This window comes from Bombina bombina, chromosome 3 (genome assembly GCF_027579735.1).
Source record: "Bombina bombina isolate aBomBom1 chromosome 3, aBomBom1.pri, whole genome shotgun sequence".
Lineage (NCBI taxonomy): Eukaryota > Metazoa > Chordata > Amphibia > Anura > Bombinatoridae > Bombina > Bombina bombina.
The window spans coordinates 827,149,121-827,166,982 of NC_069501.1; the positions used below are offsets into that span (position 1 = coordinate 827,149,121).

Genomic DNA, 17,862 nt, shown 5'->3' on the forward strand with positions numbered 1-17,862 from the left:
TGAGCTTTTTAACTTGTAAGGACATATGGTGCTAAATTCCATAAATTGCCTAGGTTCAAGATTAATATTAAGAATCTCGTATGTCTGAGCATTTATGTGGCAATTCAAAATGGTTCTGAACCTAGCAAATTCTGTTTGAAGCAATAAAAGAAAAGACCTAGGTGAGGATAAAGAGACAAGAAAGTAATCTGTGAACAATGTGAGTTTCTATTCATTTGGGCCAATTTTAATCCTTTTTTGTCTGAATTTTGGCGTACATGAGAAGCTAAGTTCTCCATGGTGAGGATGAAAAGGAAAGGTTACAGGGAGCAGCCCTGCCTGGTTCCTTTATGAATGAACAAGCGTTCAGACAGAATACTATTAGCTCTAACATGAGCCGAGGACACTTTATATAGACTAAGAATTCTCTTGGTAATTTTGGAACCAAAAACTGATGTCACTCACAAGGTTTAAATTAGGGTTGTGGAATACAACTGCTGAGATTGTTTTCATATTACATGTTTTTATGTATATATGTGGTTTTTTAAGCAGAGATTTAGAGAAAGGAATATATAGATGTAAATACCTTCAATATAAACCCCCACTGAATTAATATACATCATAGGTGAAATTAAGTAAGAACAACTGAACATGTAATACACAAACAAATTAGAATATATGTATACACCAAAGAGGAAAGGTTAAGTATTGACAGAGTAGGATTAATGCCTCAGGATAGAGTAACACAGAGATTGCTAGGAAACAGGTGATTACTTATTGTTATAGCAGCTGTACAGCACAGAGATTGCAAAGGTTGTATGACAATATAGCAATTGTAGGATATGATTGCAAACAGACAGCAAGTAATGCCTTTAGTAGAATTTCTGTAAATAGTTACCAGTGGTTTAAGTAGGTGCGCACATTGAGCGGATACAGGAGGCGATCAGCTGGTAAGCTGTGAGCACAGGCAAATAAGAGAGACACAATCTGGAAAAAAACAAGTAACGATATAACCTTGAAAGTTTCACAAACACTTTAGAGAACAAGTAGTACTTGCACTGAGATACTTCCAGCATGTGAGTAGCATCTGAAGCTTAAGGAGAGGATTTACAGTCACAGAGACTCAAAGAGATCCGGAAGGTGTGTCAGAGAGCTAATCAATAACCAAGCAATTAGGAATGTTGCAGCTGCTATTTATTGATTGGAGAGGTGGTGTGCAAAAGGTAAGATGGAATATTGGATGTTAAAGGGGCAGAGGAAAATATATGACAGCCGAAGTGCTCTAACGTGACTCTAGGAAGCAACAGTCTAAACGATCAATTGCTTTTTCTGCATCTGTAGTGATGAATATGGATTGGATGTTGATCTGCCTGGCAAAGTCCATAAGCTGCATGAGGTGAATTGTGTTATCCTGGGCCTCCTGTCTTTAGACAAAATACTCTTTGTTAACATGTATCAAATCAGCCAGGACTGAGTTTATCCTTTTTGCCAATATTTTTGTGAAAATGTTTAGGTCTGAATTTAGCAGGGATATTGGTATATAGTTGCTGACTTCCATGGAAGATTTACCTGGTTTAGACAGCACCATTATATGTACTTCCAGCTTATCATCATCTAATGCCTGAAAGATTGTTGGCAAATGGGAATGCCAAAATCTCTTTAAATATTTCATATTTGTTTGAGAGACCATCTGGGCCAGGGGCTTTTCTCAGATGGAAGATTATCTATTGACCTTACGGAAATTGGATCACCCAAGGTGGAAGAAGTGACTTTGTCTGAGGGGACTCAAGGTGACTTTGTCTGAGGGTACCCAAGCTTCTCTTATGTAGTGAATGGGTGAATCTAAATTAGGCAAATTATTAAGATGATGATAATAGTAGCTAAATGCATTTTCTATTGCTTGACTTGATCAAAAAGCTCAACCCCATGGGATAGAGGAATTTTGGGTATGTAATTACTAAACTTTCATTGTTTTAATGAGCGTGCCATAAGGGATCCAATTTTATTACCACCCTTAAAAATATATTTCTGTAGAAGTAATGCATTATTTTGGTCGTCTTGCCTAAGCCAGGCATTTAACTCTTGCCGAGCTGGGTCTATTGACTGTAAGTGGATAGGATTTGATGGGTCTTCCTGATGGGCTTGCATTACTTTATTAAGTCAGGCCAATAAAGAGCCTCCCACACAATAAATGGGTAACTAGAAGAAACTTGGGTAAGGTCAATATTTTCACAGAGAGGTTTAGTGACTGTTTGTAAAATAGGGGGATTGTGTAGAAGAGACTCATCTAGTGTCCATGAATATGGAATAATTGGGAGTGTGGGACAATTGCATGGTCTGACCAGGTGACGTCATTTACGAATGGATAGGTTATTTTGGTCTATAAAGAGGTAGTCAATTCTTGAATAAGATTAACAAGGGAGGGAGTAGAAAATGTACTGTCTTGAATGCTATATTTAAGTCTTCACCTACAACTACAGATCCCCCCCCAAACCTCCTGCAACTTATTAAAGAAACATGCAAAAAAAGGGGCTCAATTGGTATTTGGAGCATAGGTACTAGCTAAAGTGAGTTGCTTATTAAAGAGGAGGCATGTTAGGATAGCATGTCTCCCCTCTATATCTTTACAGTGTTTATGGATCTGGAAGGGAAGGCAGTTACGTATCAGGATCCTTACCCCATTCTTTTTGGTTGTATGCAAACTGAAATAACCCATAGGATACATTTTATTCTTGAATTTGGTTCTGAAGAGCACAGAAAGTATATCTCTTGAACTAGGACATTTCCCCCTTTATGCTTTTTGAACCAGTTAAGTGCTATTGATTGCTTAGTTGGCAAATTCAGCCCTTTATCTCATTTTGAGAAATAACTCTAATTGAAGGGGGTATGGCATGTGTTAGGCCTAGCTTATCTCTGTTTGAAGTGTGTAGAGAGGAAGCCATGATAAGTTAATAATTTATACAGGGAAGGGTTGTGTTGCAAATGTACATGTGTAAGTAGTGATATGATTGGATGCTACCTAAATATCTCCCCTTGAGGACCATAGACCAGAGAATTAACCTTGTAAATGGCATATGAAGAAAGTATATGGTATTCGGAAAGCAAGTTAGAGCCAAAGAAACTTGAGACTCTCTCAGAAGAGATGTTACCTAGAATGCACATAAGAAATAAAAACATTATAAACATGTCAATTTACAGACTAAAACAAATATATTGGGTAAGAACTATGAAAAAATGCTCCTGATATGGAAGTAATGGAGGGATATACTCTGGATATGAGTGAGTCACCTCCCAGACCCATTAAATACATTTTTAACAAATACATTATTACAACCTGCACTATAACTACATATTTGTGTATGCTAATACATTTGTAGTTTAAGGCATAAGGGAGCCAAATATTGCCAGACCTAGGATATATCAAATTTGTATAAAAGTAGCCTATGATCTGAAACAATTAACTATTGCTCTCCACCCATTTTGGCTGGATATTATAAAGGTCATGAAAGGGAGATTTCACATAGAGGCAGGACCACTAATGCATAATGTAGGTTTTAGGAATAGCAGTTCCATTTTATAACCTAATTCTAATCAGAGCCTCCTACTTTAGGGGGAGAGTCCCTGTTCCACTTGCCACAGGGCTGCCTTTGTGATTTCAGATTAGTTTGTCCATTTTTCTAAAGCTATTAATATTGTGGGGGGATTCATATATTGCTGAAGATGGAAAGTAAGGTATTTAGTTTCGGTGCACTTAGCAAGGGTTAGTGGACTGATATCAGAGAAGATTAAGATATTTATTCGATTCTTGGAAATTGGCTACTTCTGCCATGATGCCTTTAGTATGTCTTCCTTATCAGTGAATTATTGTAGCTTCAAAATGACATACCATGGAGGAGTGCTTGATGGGCTCTGTCAATCTTTTTTTCCCTTTCTGCAGAATCCAACAGTTGAGTGAAGAGTTCCAGTAGGTACTATGGTAGTTGCTCAGACAGAACAGCCTCAGGGATCCCTCTAAACCTCAAATTTTGTCTTTGAACCCTGTTATTGAAGTGCTCCACTTGAGACTGCAACTGTTCCATTAAAGAGTTATGATGGAGGGCATGCTCGCACAGTTCTTAAAAATCTTTCTTTACTTCAGATAAGATGTCTTTTTTTAATCTGTCTTACCTATTGTAAGAACAAATTAAAGTCCACTCTAGTCACCAAAAATGTCAGGTCTATTTTGAGTAGAGGTGTGGTATCATCCCTAGTGGGGATTCTGTAGGTGCATTGACCTGTGGCATCAGGGATCTCCCCTTCTGAGCCTTGATATGATTCAAGAGCCAAAGTTCATCTTTGGGCCTGATGGTGTCAGAACTTTGGATAATCTGTCTATTTTAGTGAGATGTTTAGAGGCCATTAGAATGAGGAGAGTATAACTGTGTGAGGTATTAGTAATGAACAAATACTGTATTAGGAGCAATGTCCTTTAACAGAGAAAAAATGGAAAAAAACACTGAGCCCACAGGTGGAGAATTGATGGGTTTTGAACACGCCATAATTAAGGACAAGTTTAAAAATTAAATAAAAAAAAGTGTAGAATATAAAAACAGCCAATATTTAATAAAATCAAAGTATATCTCCCTCACGTTTAAAAACCTCAAACAGATATGAGGTATGTTTAAAGCATCTGTGTATATGCACCCATGTCAGTGCTGGAGGGAGAGACCTTGTGGAATAACAAGTACTGTTCAGATCGATGATACAGTCTCAGAGTTCTGATGGTAAAAAAGTCACACTCCTACCACTCCAATTCGGTAGATTGTTTGCATCTTTGGACATACAGGTTCCAAACCGCCAGAGGCTGTGATGAAGACGCCCACCACCTACCCGCTGCAACATCCACACTGTCCTTGAAACCGGCACTTAGAGGAAGCATGTTGGAACCTGTGGCAGTTGTAATCTGTATGCCCCAAGGTGCAGACCATCTACCAAATTAGTGTGGTAGGAGTGTGACTTGTTTATCATTGGAACTATGACACTGCACCATCGATCTGATCAGGGTCTCTACCTCCAGCACTGACATGGGTGCTTATACATAGATGCTTTAAACATACCTCATATCTGTTTGAGGTTTTTAAACGTGAGTGAGATATACTTTGATTTTATTAAATATTGGCTGTTTTTTTATTCTACACTTAGAGGAGCCTCAAATTATTGAAAGGGCCAGATGGTGCACTTCACTGCCACTGGTGATTGCAAAACACGAGTTATCTGGCCTACCTGGGAGCATTGGGCCTGCGATACTGCATTCAACTGACACCACAAGACTATAGGACAGGGGTGGTGATGAAGTTCCCAAACCATGCTGACACATTGTTAGGGGTCTGCGGTAGCTGTTTCCTGCTCAACCGCACAGCACTTCACCCCCTCTCCATCGTAAGCAGCTGTGTTCTCCTTTCACATTAGAAAGCTCATTTGCAAGGACTGTGTTGTCTGGAAGGTGAACTCCAATCTGGAGTACTGTGATTAAGTGGTTGTTACAGTATGCGGCCAGCTACCCCTCTGGGGATATCACTTTTAAACTGCTGTTTTTAGGATATTTTTCTAGGGATAAAGATGAGGAATAGGAAAATGACACTGGTAGCAGTAATAAAGTAGGATATTAACAATGGAATGCCAAAGTAAATTAAAAAAGGACGCATTTTGGAGAATGAATAGGAGAGGTAGATGTTACATTTTATGTTCAATAGGTTGTGTGTGATCAATATTCTAATTGCATGCATACAGTTCTTGATTTTTACCAATTTTGTTAGGTGATCAGGGTCTTCCTGGTTTCCCTGGAGAGTCTGGAACTCCAGGTCTTCAAGGCTATAAAGGAGAAGATGGAATACCCGGTGAACCAGGAGTTATGACTAAAGGTGAAATGGAAAAAATGAAAGGAGAAAAAGGAGACCAAGGAAACACAGGTAATATATTTTTTAAAACATATATTTTAAAAAGAGAATCAGAACTTTTAAGGAAACAAATTCAAACCTGTGTAGTGTTCATAGATTTTAAAAAAATGACTTGTTATAAAATGTATGATTTTGCTCCAGATTAATTAAATAATATGTGTATGTTTTTTATTTACAATAAATGCACATAAGGGTGGGATACTTACAAGAAAAAACAATATTATGTATATATATATATATATATATATATATATATATATATATATATATATAAAAAATAATAAAAAATAATAATAATAATAATAAAAAGATGCATGTGTTTATTCACATTTAAATTTTTCTTTGCATTTCTTTTTCCAGGAAATAAAGGGGAGTTTGGTGAAAAGGGATCTCCAGGTGATGTGGGTAGCCCTGGTATGCCTGGGAAAGATGGACATAAAGGCATGCCTGGAACATCAGGTAAAACACATGTAAAGGAGCATTATGTACAGTGGGTAGAAATTGTTACAGAAAAGGACACTAAATGTAAACAAGCTAGATTAATGTCCATTCATCGCCCCAATTTATTAAATACCTGGCGTACAGTGTTTCCAGCCAGGGAACCTGTCCGCCTATGTTTAGGGCTAGCAAATAAGTATAGTAATGCAAAGAATGTTAGCATCTATATTCCATTGTTACAGGACCTAAAGGGGACAAAGGAACAGATGGATTACCAGGAACTCCAGGTATTCCAGGTCCAAAAGGATCCATGGGTGAATTGGGATTGCCAGGTAAATTGTATGATATATTTATTCTATCTATCTATCTATCTATCTATCTATCTATCTATCTATCTATCTATCTATCTATCATCTATCTATCTATCTATCTATCTATCTAGTGTATATCTGTCTAGCTGACTGACTATCTGTCTGTCTATCTGTCTATAGAAGATAGCCTCTATCACTATTATATGACAACAAAATCCTGGTTTTAGAAGTCTCAAAAGAAATTGAAAGCTGAAATTCTCCTCTCTCTCAATATGATACATAGAGGCACATCTAGAAAAGGAGTGCTTCACCTGATCTATGAGCTTTTCATTTAACAACAAAAGGCTATAATATTTTTCTTTTAGAAGAACAATGTAGCCCCTGCAAAGAGGTAAAGCACATACAGAGGCCTATCTATCAAGCTGTCAACTGTGCTGCATTCGCCGTGACCAATATGCTTGCCTAACATCACCTAACATCGCGGCCGTGGACCTGAATACGATCTCCATATTTATAAAAAAAAACAGGCAAAAAGCTGCGCACCAAGTACGGGGCGATGAGCAGCGGACTGTTGTTAACAGTTTTTATTTATACCTTGTCACTAAACACTGCCACTATACTAAAATGTTTAACCCCTATCCCGCCGCTTCCGGACCCTGCCGCAACCTAAATAAATGTATTAACCCCTATCCTGCCGCTCCCAGAGCCACTGCAACTTTAATAAAGCTATTGACCCCTATCCTGCTGCTTCCGGAGCCCACCGCAACTTTAATAAAGCTATTAACCCCTATCCGGCCGCTCCCGGAGCCCACCACGACTTTAATAAAGCAATTAACTCCTATCCCGCCACTCCCGGACCCCACTGCCACTAAATAAATGTATTAACCCCTATGCCGCTGCTCCTGGACCCACTGCCACTAAATAAATGTATTAACCCTTAAACCCCTGGCCCCCCCACATCGCCATAAACTAAATTAAGCTATTACCCCTAAACCTAACAACCCACTAACTTTACATTATAATTACCTCATCCCTATCTTATAATAAATTTAAACTTACCTGTAGAATTAAAATAAACTATATTAAACTATTAATTAACCTACCCTAACTATTATACTTACGTATACAGTACTATTGTTTATTTTGCATTACAGTAATCTATAACTAATAACAAAACTAAGCAATTTCACTGCATTTTTATCCCTTCACATACCTTAATATATTAATACAATATCACTAGTTGGCAAAATTTCCCAATATTAAATAAAGGACATGATTGTTAATAAAATTACAAAAAAAAGAGACTTTAGAGAATAAGACCAAGATGTATGTAGGGAAATGCACCTACTTTGACAGCACTATGTACATTACATAATGGTTACACTTTGATTGGTGGGATTTGTAAAATCATAAACATTAAGCTATCTGTGCTTCCAGGTACGCTCTGATTATTTGGAAGTGGTGGGCTTCATTAAAAAGCAATAATAATTCCTGCTAAGGCTATTTCATTTGATGAGCCATCACTCCTTTTTTTGAAATAATTGAAGTAAAAGTGGATGTTTTGTATCTCTCATTCCTAATTTATTTTCTATTGCATGAAGGTATTTCAAGTGATAAGGCTATTCTGCAGCTGTATCATTATCCTTATCAACTGCATTTTACAGCTCAGCTTATAAAAAAGAACACATTAAAAAAGGGGGGGGGGAGTATAATGTAGCTGCTAAAGTTGTGCCATCCTCAAAAAGTCTTGTCAGACCTGGAATTATGCCCTTGTTTGGTAACAGTATGACAAATTATTTATTTGATGAGACTTAATAATTTGGCCAATTGGCTTTTAAAAATTAGCAAGAAGAAGAAAGGAGGTGCCTCATAGGGTGAGTATCCACCAAACAGATTAAGACACCTTGTGACAGACAAAGGGCAACTCACATTTGGAAGAGCACTAGTCGCAGTGCGCGTGGCACGATCTGGGGCACACTGGTCCACCCAGCGAGACTAAGCCAGGCACATCGGTAATCTGGAAGAAGCAGCAGGCCTACACAGTTAGTTTTCTTGAAAGGGTAGCATGGATGCAGTGAGGGACTGATAAAACGGTGGATGTACCACCGAGAAACGTGTTGCTTTTAAATAAACCTTTTATATATCTTTTAACCAAGGAACTTTGTCTCCTTCCACTGTGTTGTGGTCTCCCCCATGTGCTACACTAACTAGCAATCCCTTGGCACCTGAGTTTGCGTTTTTGGTGTCAGAGACCTTTAAGCCTTGACGGAGCTTAGCACCTGACCGTGACATTACTCAATGCATCCACGCTACCCTGTCGAAGAAACTAACACCGCTGTGTCGGCCTGCTGCTTTTTCCAGATTCCCGCTGTTCCTTGGTTAGTCTCGCTGGGGGGGACCGGTGTGCCCCAGTTTGTGTCATGCGTACTACGAGTAGTGCTCTTCCAAACGTGAGTTGTCCTTTGTCTGTCGCAAGATGTCTAAATCTGTTTGGACATACCCTATGAGGTGACTCCTGAATTTTTCTTGTCGTTTTAGCTTTTGTGGGATTTAGGATCACTACATTGGAGCGAAGACTCATTGGGTGCTTCTTCCACTGTTGGACTTTTCACTTCATTGTGCTATTTATTAAATTATATATTTTATATGGTATTTTATGTACACTTATATATATATATATATATATATATATATATATTATATATATAATTTATTGTTTACAATTTGTGTATTTGTACATATAGTGAGCGCCCCCTAATATATCGCACTTATATAGGGCATCTGCCATGTATAGGTTAATATCTTTTTCTTTTAAAAATTGGTGCGAAGATGCATTATTTGAGAGTTATCTTATTTTTTGTGAACATAATTCAATCCTATATAGGGCCAGATTACAAGTGGAGCTTATCTTTTAAACCACAACAATTTGTCAGAAACTGTCAAGACATAGAGGCCGATTTATCAAGGGCCGAATGGCCCCTGATGCCCCTGTTTCCGTACGAGCCTTCAGGCTCATCAGAAACAGCAGTTATGAAGCAGCGGTCTTAAGACCACTGCTCCGTCCACCACCCCTGAGCGGCGGACAGCAATTAATTGATTGACACCCCCTGCTAGCGGGCGATTGGCCGCAAATCTGAAGGGGGCGACATTGCACAAGCAGTTCACCAGAACTGCTTGTGCAATGTTAAATGCTGACAGCGTATTCTACAGCGTATCATGTTGGGCATACATTGATAAATCGGCCCCACACACTTTAAAAGTAGGTGAAAAGTTAGACTAATACAAACAATATAGTAGTAGATTACAAAAATGGCAACTAGATTCTAAAATTTGGGGAAAAAATAGAGGGGACTTAGCAGCATCTGTCTGGAGAGTAGGAGGTTCTCTGACTCGGGAATCTCAGATCCAGGCTACTCAAAATGTAAAGCTGTATATCCGGAAACTAGAGCGGTTCAGCTAGTTGGGGAGCTGCAAATCCACCCAGATCGCTCTAATGGCACCTGTGAGGTGCACATTTTTTTTTTTGTGTACATCATCTATTGAGTATTTCTGCTTTCTGATGTTTAGAAGTTAATGTCCTATTAGAGCGCCCTCTGTTTTCTTTTTTAGAATCTACTACACACGTTTGGTGTTTCTTAAACGGATATTAAAACGTGCTCCTTTGGTAAAAACAAATAGATTAAGTCAAAGTAAACAGATTGTGTAAAAACCAGCAAATAACTTGTTTTCTTGCATAATGTGCACTTGTGTAGCCCGGCCCCCAGTGTGATATGGGAGTGGACATCTTTGAAACTTAGGTTATATTCTGACGGATCTAGGTATCAGCAAGTTTGGCTCCCTGTTCTCTAGTCTTTTCACTTAATAACCAGCCTAGAAGTTTTTGTTGTTAGACTGTGACAGGATGTAAAGGACATTGCCCAAATGTAGCGACAAAATTAAATCAAATGAAAAATGGTTGAGTAATAAATATTGCAATTATTTCTATTAAGTATAAGACACAGCGTAGTGCTTTTTTTTGTATTACAACAATGAAAGAGACTGTTTTAAGAGGAGTATCTTTGTGAGGTTTTGTTATTGCGGACGTTAAAAAGTTCCGGTTTGAATTATTATTTACTCATTTGATATTTATTGTTTGAACTTCATTATAATTGTTTATTATATTATTACTGCTAAATATATTTTGTAGTATTGGTGACAACCCTTTCTTTCACTTTTTTTTTATTTAGTGTAGTCCCATCAACAATTTCAAATGTAAATATAGGTGTTATTAATTTCATTAATTGTGCATACACACTTTCACCCACCAAGTTTACACTGAAGCTTTACTTATAAGTATGGATCTGAACTATATAAAGTTAGCATAAATAATACATTTACATCAAACCAATAGCAATTTTTAGTGACTGAAATGATTTTTTTTGTTTTTTGTTGTCTCTGATACTAAATGCTACAATCAGTAGGAAAGACAGTAGAATCCGAATGCATCCATGAACTACCTTTATTTGTTCCTAATATTTGTGATAGGAGCGAACTACCTCTGTAGACTAGTACATCCAACCATAGAAAACAAATGCATATTTTTCATGAGTTTCAATATGCAAAAAAATACTTTAGAAACATTATTGGTGTTTTGTGTCTCCTAATATACTGTATATGCAATTACATCCCATATGGTAGCCTATTTACACACATTTTTAACATTTTAAATGTAAAAAAGTTTTATAAGGTTGGACTTCCATAAATTTCCTTATATGATGATGTATCAGAATTTTTTTTTTTTAATCTGTATCGCAAAGTAGAATTGTGATCAGTTATTTGCATAATTGTTAGAGGTCTGGAAGGGGGGGCGGGGCAACGAAAATCAAATATCTCCTTATCTTCATCTTCAGTCTTGTAAGGAGTTGCCTTAAAACTAAAATAACAATAACATGTAGTCAGTAAAGGCCTGGCATGGAGAGAAATCTTACAACATTTTTGGTGGTTTTTAATAAGCATTATACTGTCATGTAGGTGTCTCTCCTTCATGTTCAGTAAACTTTTTCCTTTATACATTTTTTGAGGGATGTTTCAGTACTGACAAAACTTCTTATATCATTTCACCAGAATGAAGAGCTGTATATCACTGAGCCCCAAGTATTCTGATAGCTTCATTACACATTAAGAGTCAGATGACAAGTAGCACTCTAAATAACTTTTATGCTTCCGCGCTAACTGCTCTCAAAATAAAATTTTAACGTGGGTGTATTAGCATGTGCATTACAAATTTAAAGCAAAAAGCACTCAAGCGAAAATCGGATGCATGGTAACTTCAGGAATTCAGATACCGTGACCTCGCTAAATTCACCCCATAGACTTTTATGGGGGACACTGTTAAAACAACCTGAGAGTTATTGCTCGCGCTCTAACCCGACACTGCATTACACCTACTGTGTTAAACCCTAAGTGAGTTATGAATACTTTACATTCCAATGTTCTTCACATAGAAGAACATGTTCTTTTTTTAAAGATATATTTGTATATATACTGTATCTGATTAAATATATATATATATCACTATATAAGTGTATACATGTGTATTTATGTGTATATGGGTGCACATACATATTTATACATATACAGTAAACACATAAATACACATACACAAAAAGAGAGAAGCACCCAGCCAGGGAACGAACAATATCGTAATAGCATGTTCTATAGTTAGGTACTACCCTTTAAGCATCCTCTTTTTTCCCAGCATGTGGGATATACAGAGAACTTTCCTGTAGTATATCAGTCTGATCCTGACTAAACAGTACAGTCCATGAATGAGAGGCATAGAAAACCCCAGGCATAAGTTTTGACCTAGTGTAGGCCTCTAGGCATATGGGCAACAGTGCACGTCTTTTCCCTGGCATCACCCTTAGGGAGACTTCACCAGGAGTCATAATTTGCATACACAAAAAGAGAGTAGCACTCATATTTAAACATATACAGTAAAAACATAAATACACATGCATACACTTATATAGACATATATACTATATATATATATATATACATGTATACACACATTTTTTTAACTGTTTTAAAACATATTTATCAACATTAAAATTATTACTTTTTTTATTAAAAAGTGTGTCTATGAGTGTAATACTTTATTTTAATGTGTTTTTGATGTGTTTTGTGCATTTTTTTTGTAATCTTTACAGTTAACTTCAGGTCTGAAGTTGCCCTAAATATCCTAGCACAGTTTCAACTTTCACTCGAGTGCAACTTGTAATATTGTAATTAGTGCGGTCACGATATTCATTGAAAGTATAGGCTGCGCTCAAGCAAAGTTGGGCGTGCTAACCATTTTATGGTTAATGCACTTTACCATGCACTTGTAATATCAAAGTTGCATGGTACTGGTAGCGTGGTAAAGCGAAATTGCAATGCTCACACGCTTTCATTAGCGTGTCACTTGTAACCTAACCCTAAGGATTTTAATTGGTAAAAATAAATGAGCATGTGAATCTGAACCATGAATACATAAAGATTAAAGAGTTAGAGAGGAAGAGGACAACCAAAGGAATTGCTATAAAACAGCATTACAAAATGGAAAGAACATGTAGAGAGAGAGAGAAATACAGTATTTATATATAAAGTATAACAAGAAAAGTGGCGCGGAAAAAGAAACAGGTGAAAGGACCAAATAAAGACTTGCCAGATTAGAGCCAGTGAGGAAATGTACTCCCACCTGATTACCTCTTCACCATCTTTATTTTCCTTCATTTGTTTTTGGAATCTCAGTTCTCTTCTCATTCACCATTTCTGTACCTTTAGTCATCTATATTCTCTTTAATTGGAGGCTGTTGATACAGTATTTAGGAAAGCTAATTTTTTACTTATAGGAACAACTGGAGAAAAAGGTGAACAAGGTATTCAGGGAACCCCAGGATTTCCAGGTGTAGAGGGAATTAAGGGTGAAAAAGGAGTTAAAGGAGAAGAAGGCCTTCCTGGTATTGGTATCCCAGGACCTCAGGGTACCAAGGTAATTATAACTTCATTCACAAACAATTCAACTGCTATTCCTTTCAGATGAGTGACATACGACCACTATGCATAATTTTGGTATACATATAATCTGTAATAACATAAAAAAAAACAGTTTACCCTTGCAGTTCCCTAGTTACATAAATATATATACATTTTCTCTCACGTCTGGCATCAAATGGTATTTGAAATACCTCAATTTATGTATCACATTGTAAAAAAACAATAATAAAACACAGAAAGTGTATTATCTGTACTCCCTCCTTGGTGCAGATGTGCCCACTATAATTGCATTTTTCTTATCTGAATATCCTTTGTGTGTGACTGGTATTGAATATGTAATCTAGGTGCAATGCAAGAGTAAGGTGGGATTACCTTACCTTACTTTATTTAAGCAACAACATCTGGTCTCAATTTTATTGAAGGATTTTAAAGGGATATGAAACCAATTTTTTTTCTTTCATGATTCAGACAGAGTACGCAATTTTAACCCTTTAAGGACACAGCTTTCTGTTTGCTCAATTGTTTTATGATGGAAAAATTCCGTCATATGTCCTTAAGAGGTTAACCAACTTTCGAATTTACATCCTAAATGTAGCTACCAATCAACAAGCGCTACCTAGGTGCTGAACCAAAAATGGTCTGGCTCCTAAGCTTACATTCCTGCTTTTTCAAATAAAGATACCAAGAGAACAAAGAATATTGATAGTAGGAGTAGATTAGAAAGTAGATATGAAACACTTTAAAACAGTGTTTCATAATTTTGCTGGTAGCATCTTTTGTTTTTTGAAGCGTGTGTGCTGGGATTGCCATCCTGGAAAAACAAATGAGAAGTTCATGTATAAGAACCTATCATGCACATGCTCATTTTCATGCATATTATATTATAATGTACCACATTCATTGTGAGTTATTTTTATAATTCAGCACCATCATTTTCTTTAAATTGTAAACGTTGCAGTTGATTTAAGGTGAAGTTGGCATCTTCTTTTTTTTCTACAGACAATTTTCAAGTTTGTTTAAGAATAAGGCAGTAGGACATCTGACAACCAAATCCATTTTATAATTTGGCTTTACAAATTAGATTTGAAGCCTCATTCATATTACAGTAAAGTAAATTCATGTATTAAACAGTTTAATAAGACAAGGCCTTTTGGTCAGTAAAAATAATATTTGTTTCTATATCATTAATTATTATAGTATTTTCCCCACCAATCAGGGTGAAGCTGGAAGAGAAGGTCCTCAAGGCTTTCCTGGTGAAAGAGGGGTTAAAGGTGATGTTGGCATTCCAGGATTGCCTGGGCTTACAGGCGCTAAAGGATCCCCAGGAACTTCAGGTTTTCCAGGTATAATGCTATCTTTGCTTATAAAAATCTGATAATGAGCTTAACATATGATGTAGCTAAACTTATGTCGATTTTGCACTGTCTAGGTAGTCCTGGGCTGCCTGGAGAAAAAGGGGCCAAAGGGGGTTCTGGGTCAGATGGATTGCCAGGACTGAAAGGTCTGCCAGGTAAGGAAACATTTACAATGCTTTGTTTTAAGTCTATTTCTCAGTTCAAACAGAGGCCCCTTTGTAATAAATTAAAATGTCCATGTAACATGCAAGTGTGGGTGATTCCCCCCCCCCATTCCAATCAATTAGAAGATCCACCATTTTAACTGGTGGAACTTTTTGCATTGAATTGCTATTTTCTTTAAAGTGGTTTTCACAGACCTTCATGGAAACAGTAGATTGACAGCACAAATTAAGTGAAACATAATGACTAATTGTTTAAGTGTTACAAATATCTGCCAAACATTTCAATGCATTTTTTCACTTAACAAATAATATTATATAACCTGTTTTGATGTCAGTAAAACTTAAACTCACATAAAGATTACGGTAAATTAATAAAGCATAGAGTAGATAATCATATTTCTACAGTAGTAGATCATTTTGAAATAATTGCTGCAGAAAAGAAATATGACTACTAGTTGTCTTTAACAATAAATCAATGAGAAATTAAGATATATGAAAGGTTTTTTATATTTTCCTCAGTTACTATTTAATATTTACTTTCATAGTGCTGTAATAGCTACCACTTTTATTTTAGTGATTTTATGTTTCTTAAAGAAATTTTCTATAGAAAGTGCAATTCCTACACAAACTAGTAAGGATCTCAAAGTAATATCAGGAACTGTATCTACTCCCTAATCAACTATAATGCTATACCAGTATATATAACAAAGCCTGCAACACAACACTAGTAACTATAAGTAACTGCAACCTGGTTTAGGACTTAATTAAAAAAGAAACCATGTGATATAACAATGTTAATGAGCTACATGTATAAATGTACAAAACTAGAAGGTTACCCTCAGTGCACAAATCTAATGGATCCATTTATTATAATTAAATTTCCATTGTAAGATGATATGCAGTGAACTTGATTCATCAAATGAGCATAAAGCACCTTCAAAAGGGTTAAGATGAAATGCCTTATGGAGTTGTAAGTCTAATATCTTATAGGTGTACCTGGGCTTCAGGGTTCTCCTGGTGCAATTGGTGAGAAAGGTGAACCTGGCTTTGATGGAATTCCTGGAACTCCTGGAGAAAAGGGAGATGCAGGTAAGTTGGTTGTACTGCATAATAGCGCACAATAATACAAACTGGAGCATATTGCACTTTAAAACTTTACTTCTTCACAGTAAAAAACGCTTTACTGAAGTTGTTGTTGCTACCATGGGGCAACGTTTACAAATAAAATATATAACCTAAGCAATGTATGAGAAATAATAAAGAGGGATGCAGCTGCATAGGGCTAAGAATGACATTTTTGGAGCAATACTGATGTACAGGATCCTCCAGTCCGGAACACGTTACATCTTTTTATGGTGTTTGGAGAAGTTATCTAAGCTGCAAGTATAGTTGGTTTTGATCAACCTAATTGAGTGTCAGTTCATCAGCTTCCTAAATTAACTTAAATGAGTATATACAGATGACACGAGAAGATGTATAGATAATTGTCATCAAAATATATTATAACTTTTTATATATATATATATATATATATATAAACGTATACAAGGTTTCACTTAACATTTGCGGGCAAAACAAATTTGTGGGGCCCCTGAACTGAGCCCCCTTATTCCCCTACTGCTATATGCCCTGCTCCCTTTAAGACCAACCCCTGTCCCCATATTCAATGTGCCCTATATAAAGAATAAATCCATATGCTAACCTCCTGATATCATAAACACTTCTTGATAAACTAAATACAGGATATACATTGTACCTTTCTATACCCTCGACCCTGATGACAGTGTGGTGCCCCCTGAAGACTGGGGCAAGGGATGCCCCTTTCACCTTGCCCAAAGGGTAGTCATGAATTAATTTATCTGACAAACCCTCAGTGATATGTGGCATATTACAAAATCTTGCAAGGTAGATAACACAAGAATTGCTCATCCTTTTTGTGTATTACTTTTAACAATTCTTCTAGAGGCAATTATGTTTTGTTTAAAATAGTTCAGTGGTAGTACATAACTTAGGCTTACTTAGGCTTACTTCTGTAATATATCACTTCCTTCCATTTGGCACCCCATAAAAAAGGCCTTATCTTGATTTAACAGACTTAAAAAAAAAAAATCACTGACTCAAGTGGAGTTTACCAAAATCTCTAGCTGGAAGGAAGGAACTGTACACATATGTAAGCTTTCGGGGTATATCTCTGGGCTGCACTGGATGTACAACAGCATGCAAATGTTGCTAATAACAGTTACACACATTTTAAAATAAATTTTGAGCATGTGTGTAACTGCATACATGTGTGTAAAATTTGCATTCTGTTGTACATCCAGTGCAGCCCAGAGATATACCCCTAAAGCTTAAGTATGTGTACAGTTTGTCTATGTGAAATTAGAACCACATGTAAATAAACTATTAATCCCTGTACTTTTCTAGTACCTAGGCCAACAGGGTTTAAGTGGGCAGCATATTTTAAGGGGTAGTTCTATGGCATGATACATTCTCATGTCTATGTCCACCAAATTATTTATTTATTAATTATTTTATTACAAATCAATCATCCCTTGTCTGTTGGGGATTCATTAACCCTCTATTTGTTCTTGGTCTCAAGTTGTTGGAATATATATAGAAAATATAGGTTAAAATTGTTGGGGTGAGGTGTTGGGAGGCA

The 17,862-nt window shown here is 36.6% G+C and overlaps 1 protein-coding gene across 1 annotated transcript in view; it reads left to right on the forward strand.

Annotated features, from left to right (window-relative positions):
* Positions 1-17,862, forward strand: part of COL4A1 (collagen type IV alpha 1 chain) — a 364,281-nt gene that overhangs the window by 299,429 nt on the left and 46,990 nt on the right. Inside the window, exons 34-40 of the mRNA XM_053707784.1 lie at positions 5,775-5,927; positions 6,276-6,374; positions 6,596-6,685; positions 13,540-13,679; positions 14,901-15,027; positions 15,114-15,194; positions 16,194-16,292. Of these exons, the coding sequence (XP_053563759.1) occupies positions 5,775-5,927; positions 6,276-6,374; positions 6,596-6,685; positions 13,540-13,679; positions 14,901-15,027; positions 15,114-15,194; positions 16,194-16,292 (789 nt within the window). The remainder of the gene's footprint in view (positions 1-5,774; positions 5,928-6,275; positions 6,375-6,595; positions 6,686-13,539; positions 13,680-14,900; positions 15,028-15,113; positions 15,195-16,193; positions 16,293-17,862) is intronic.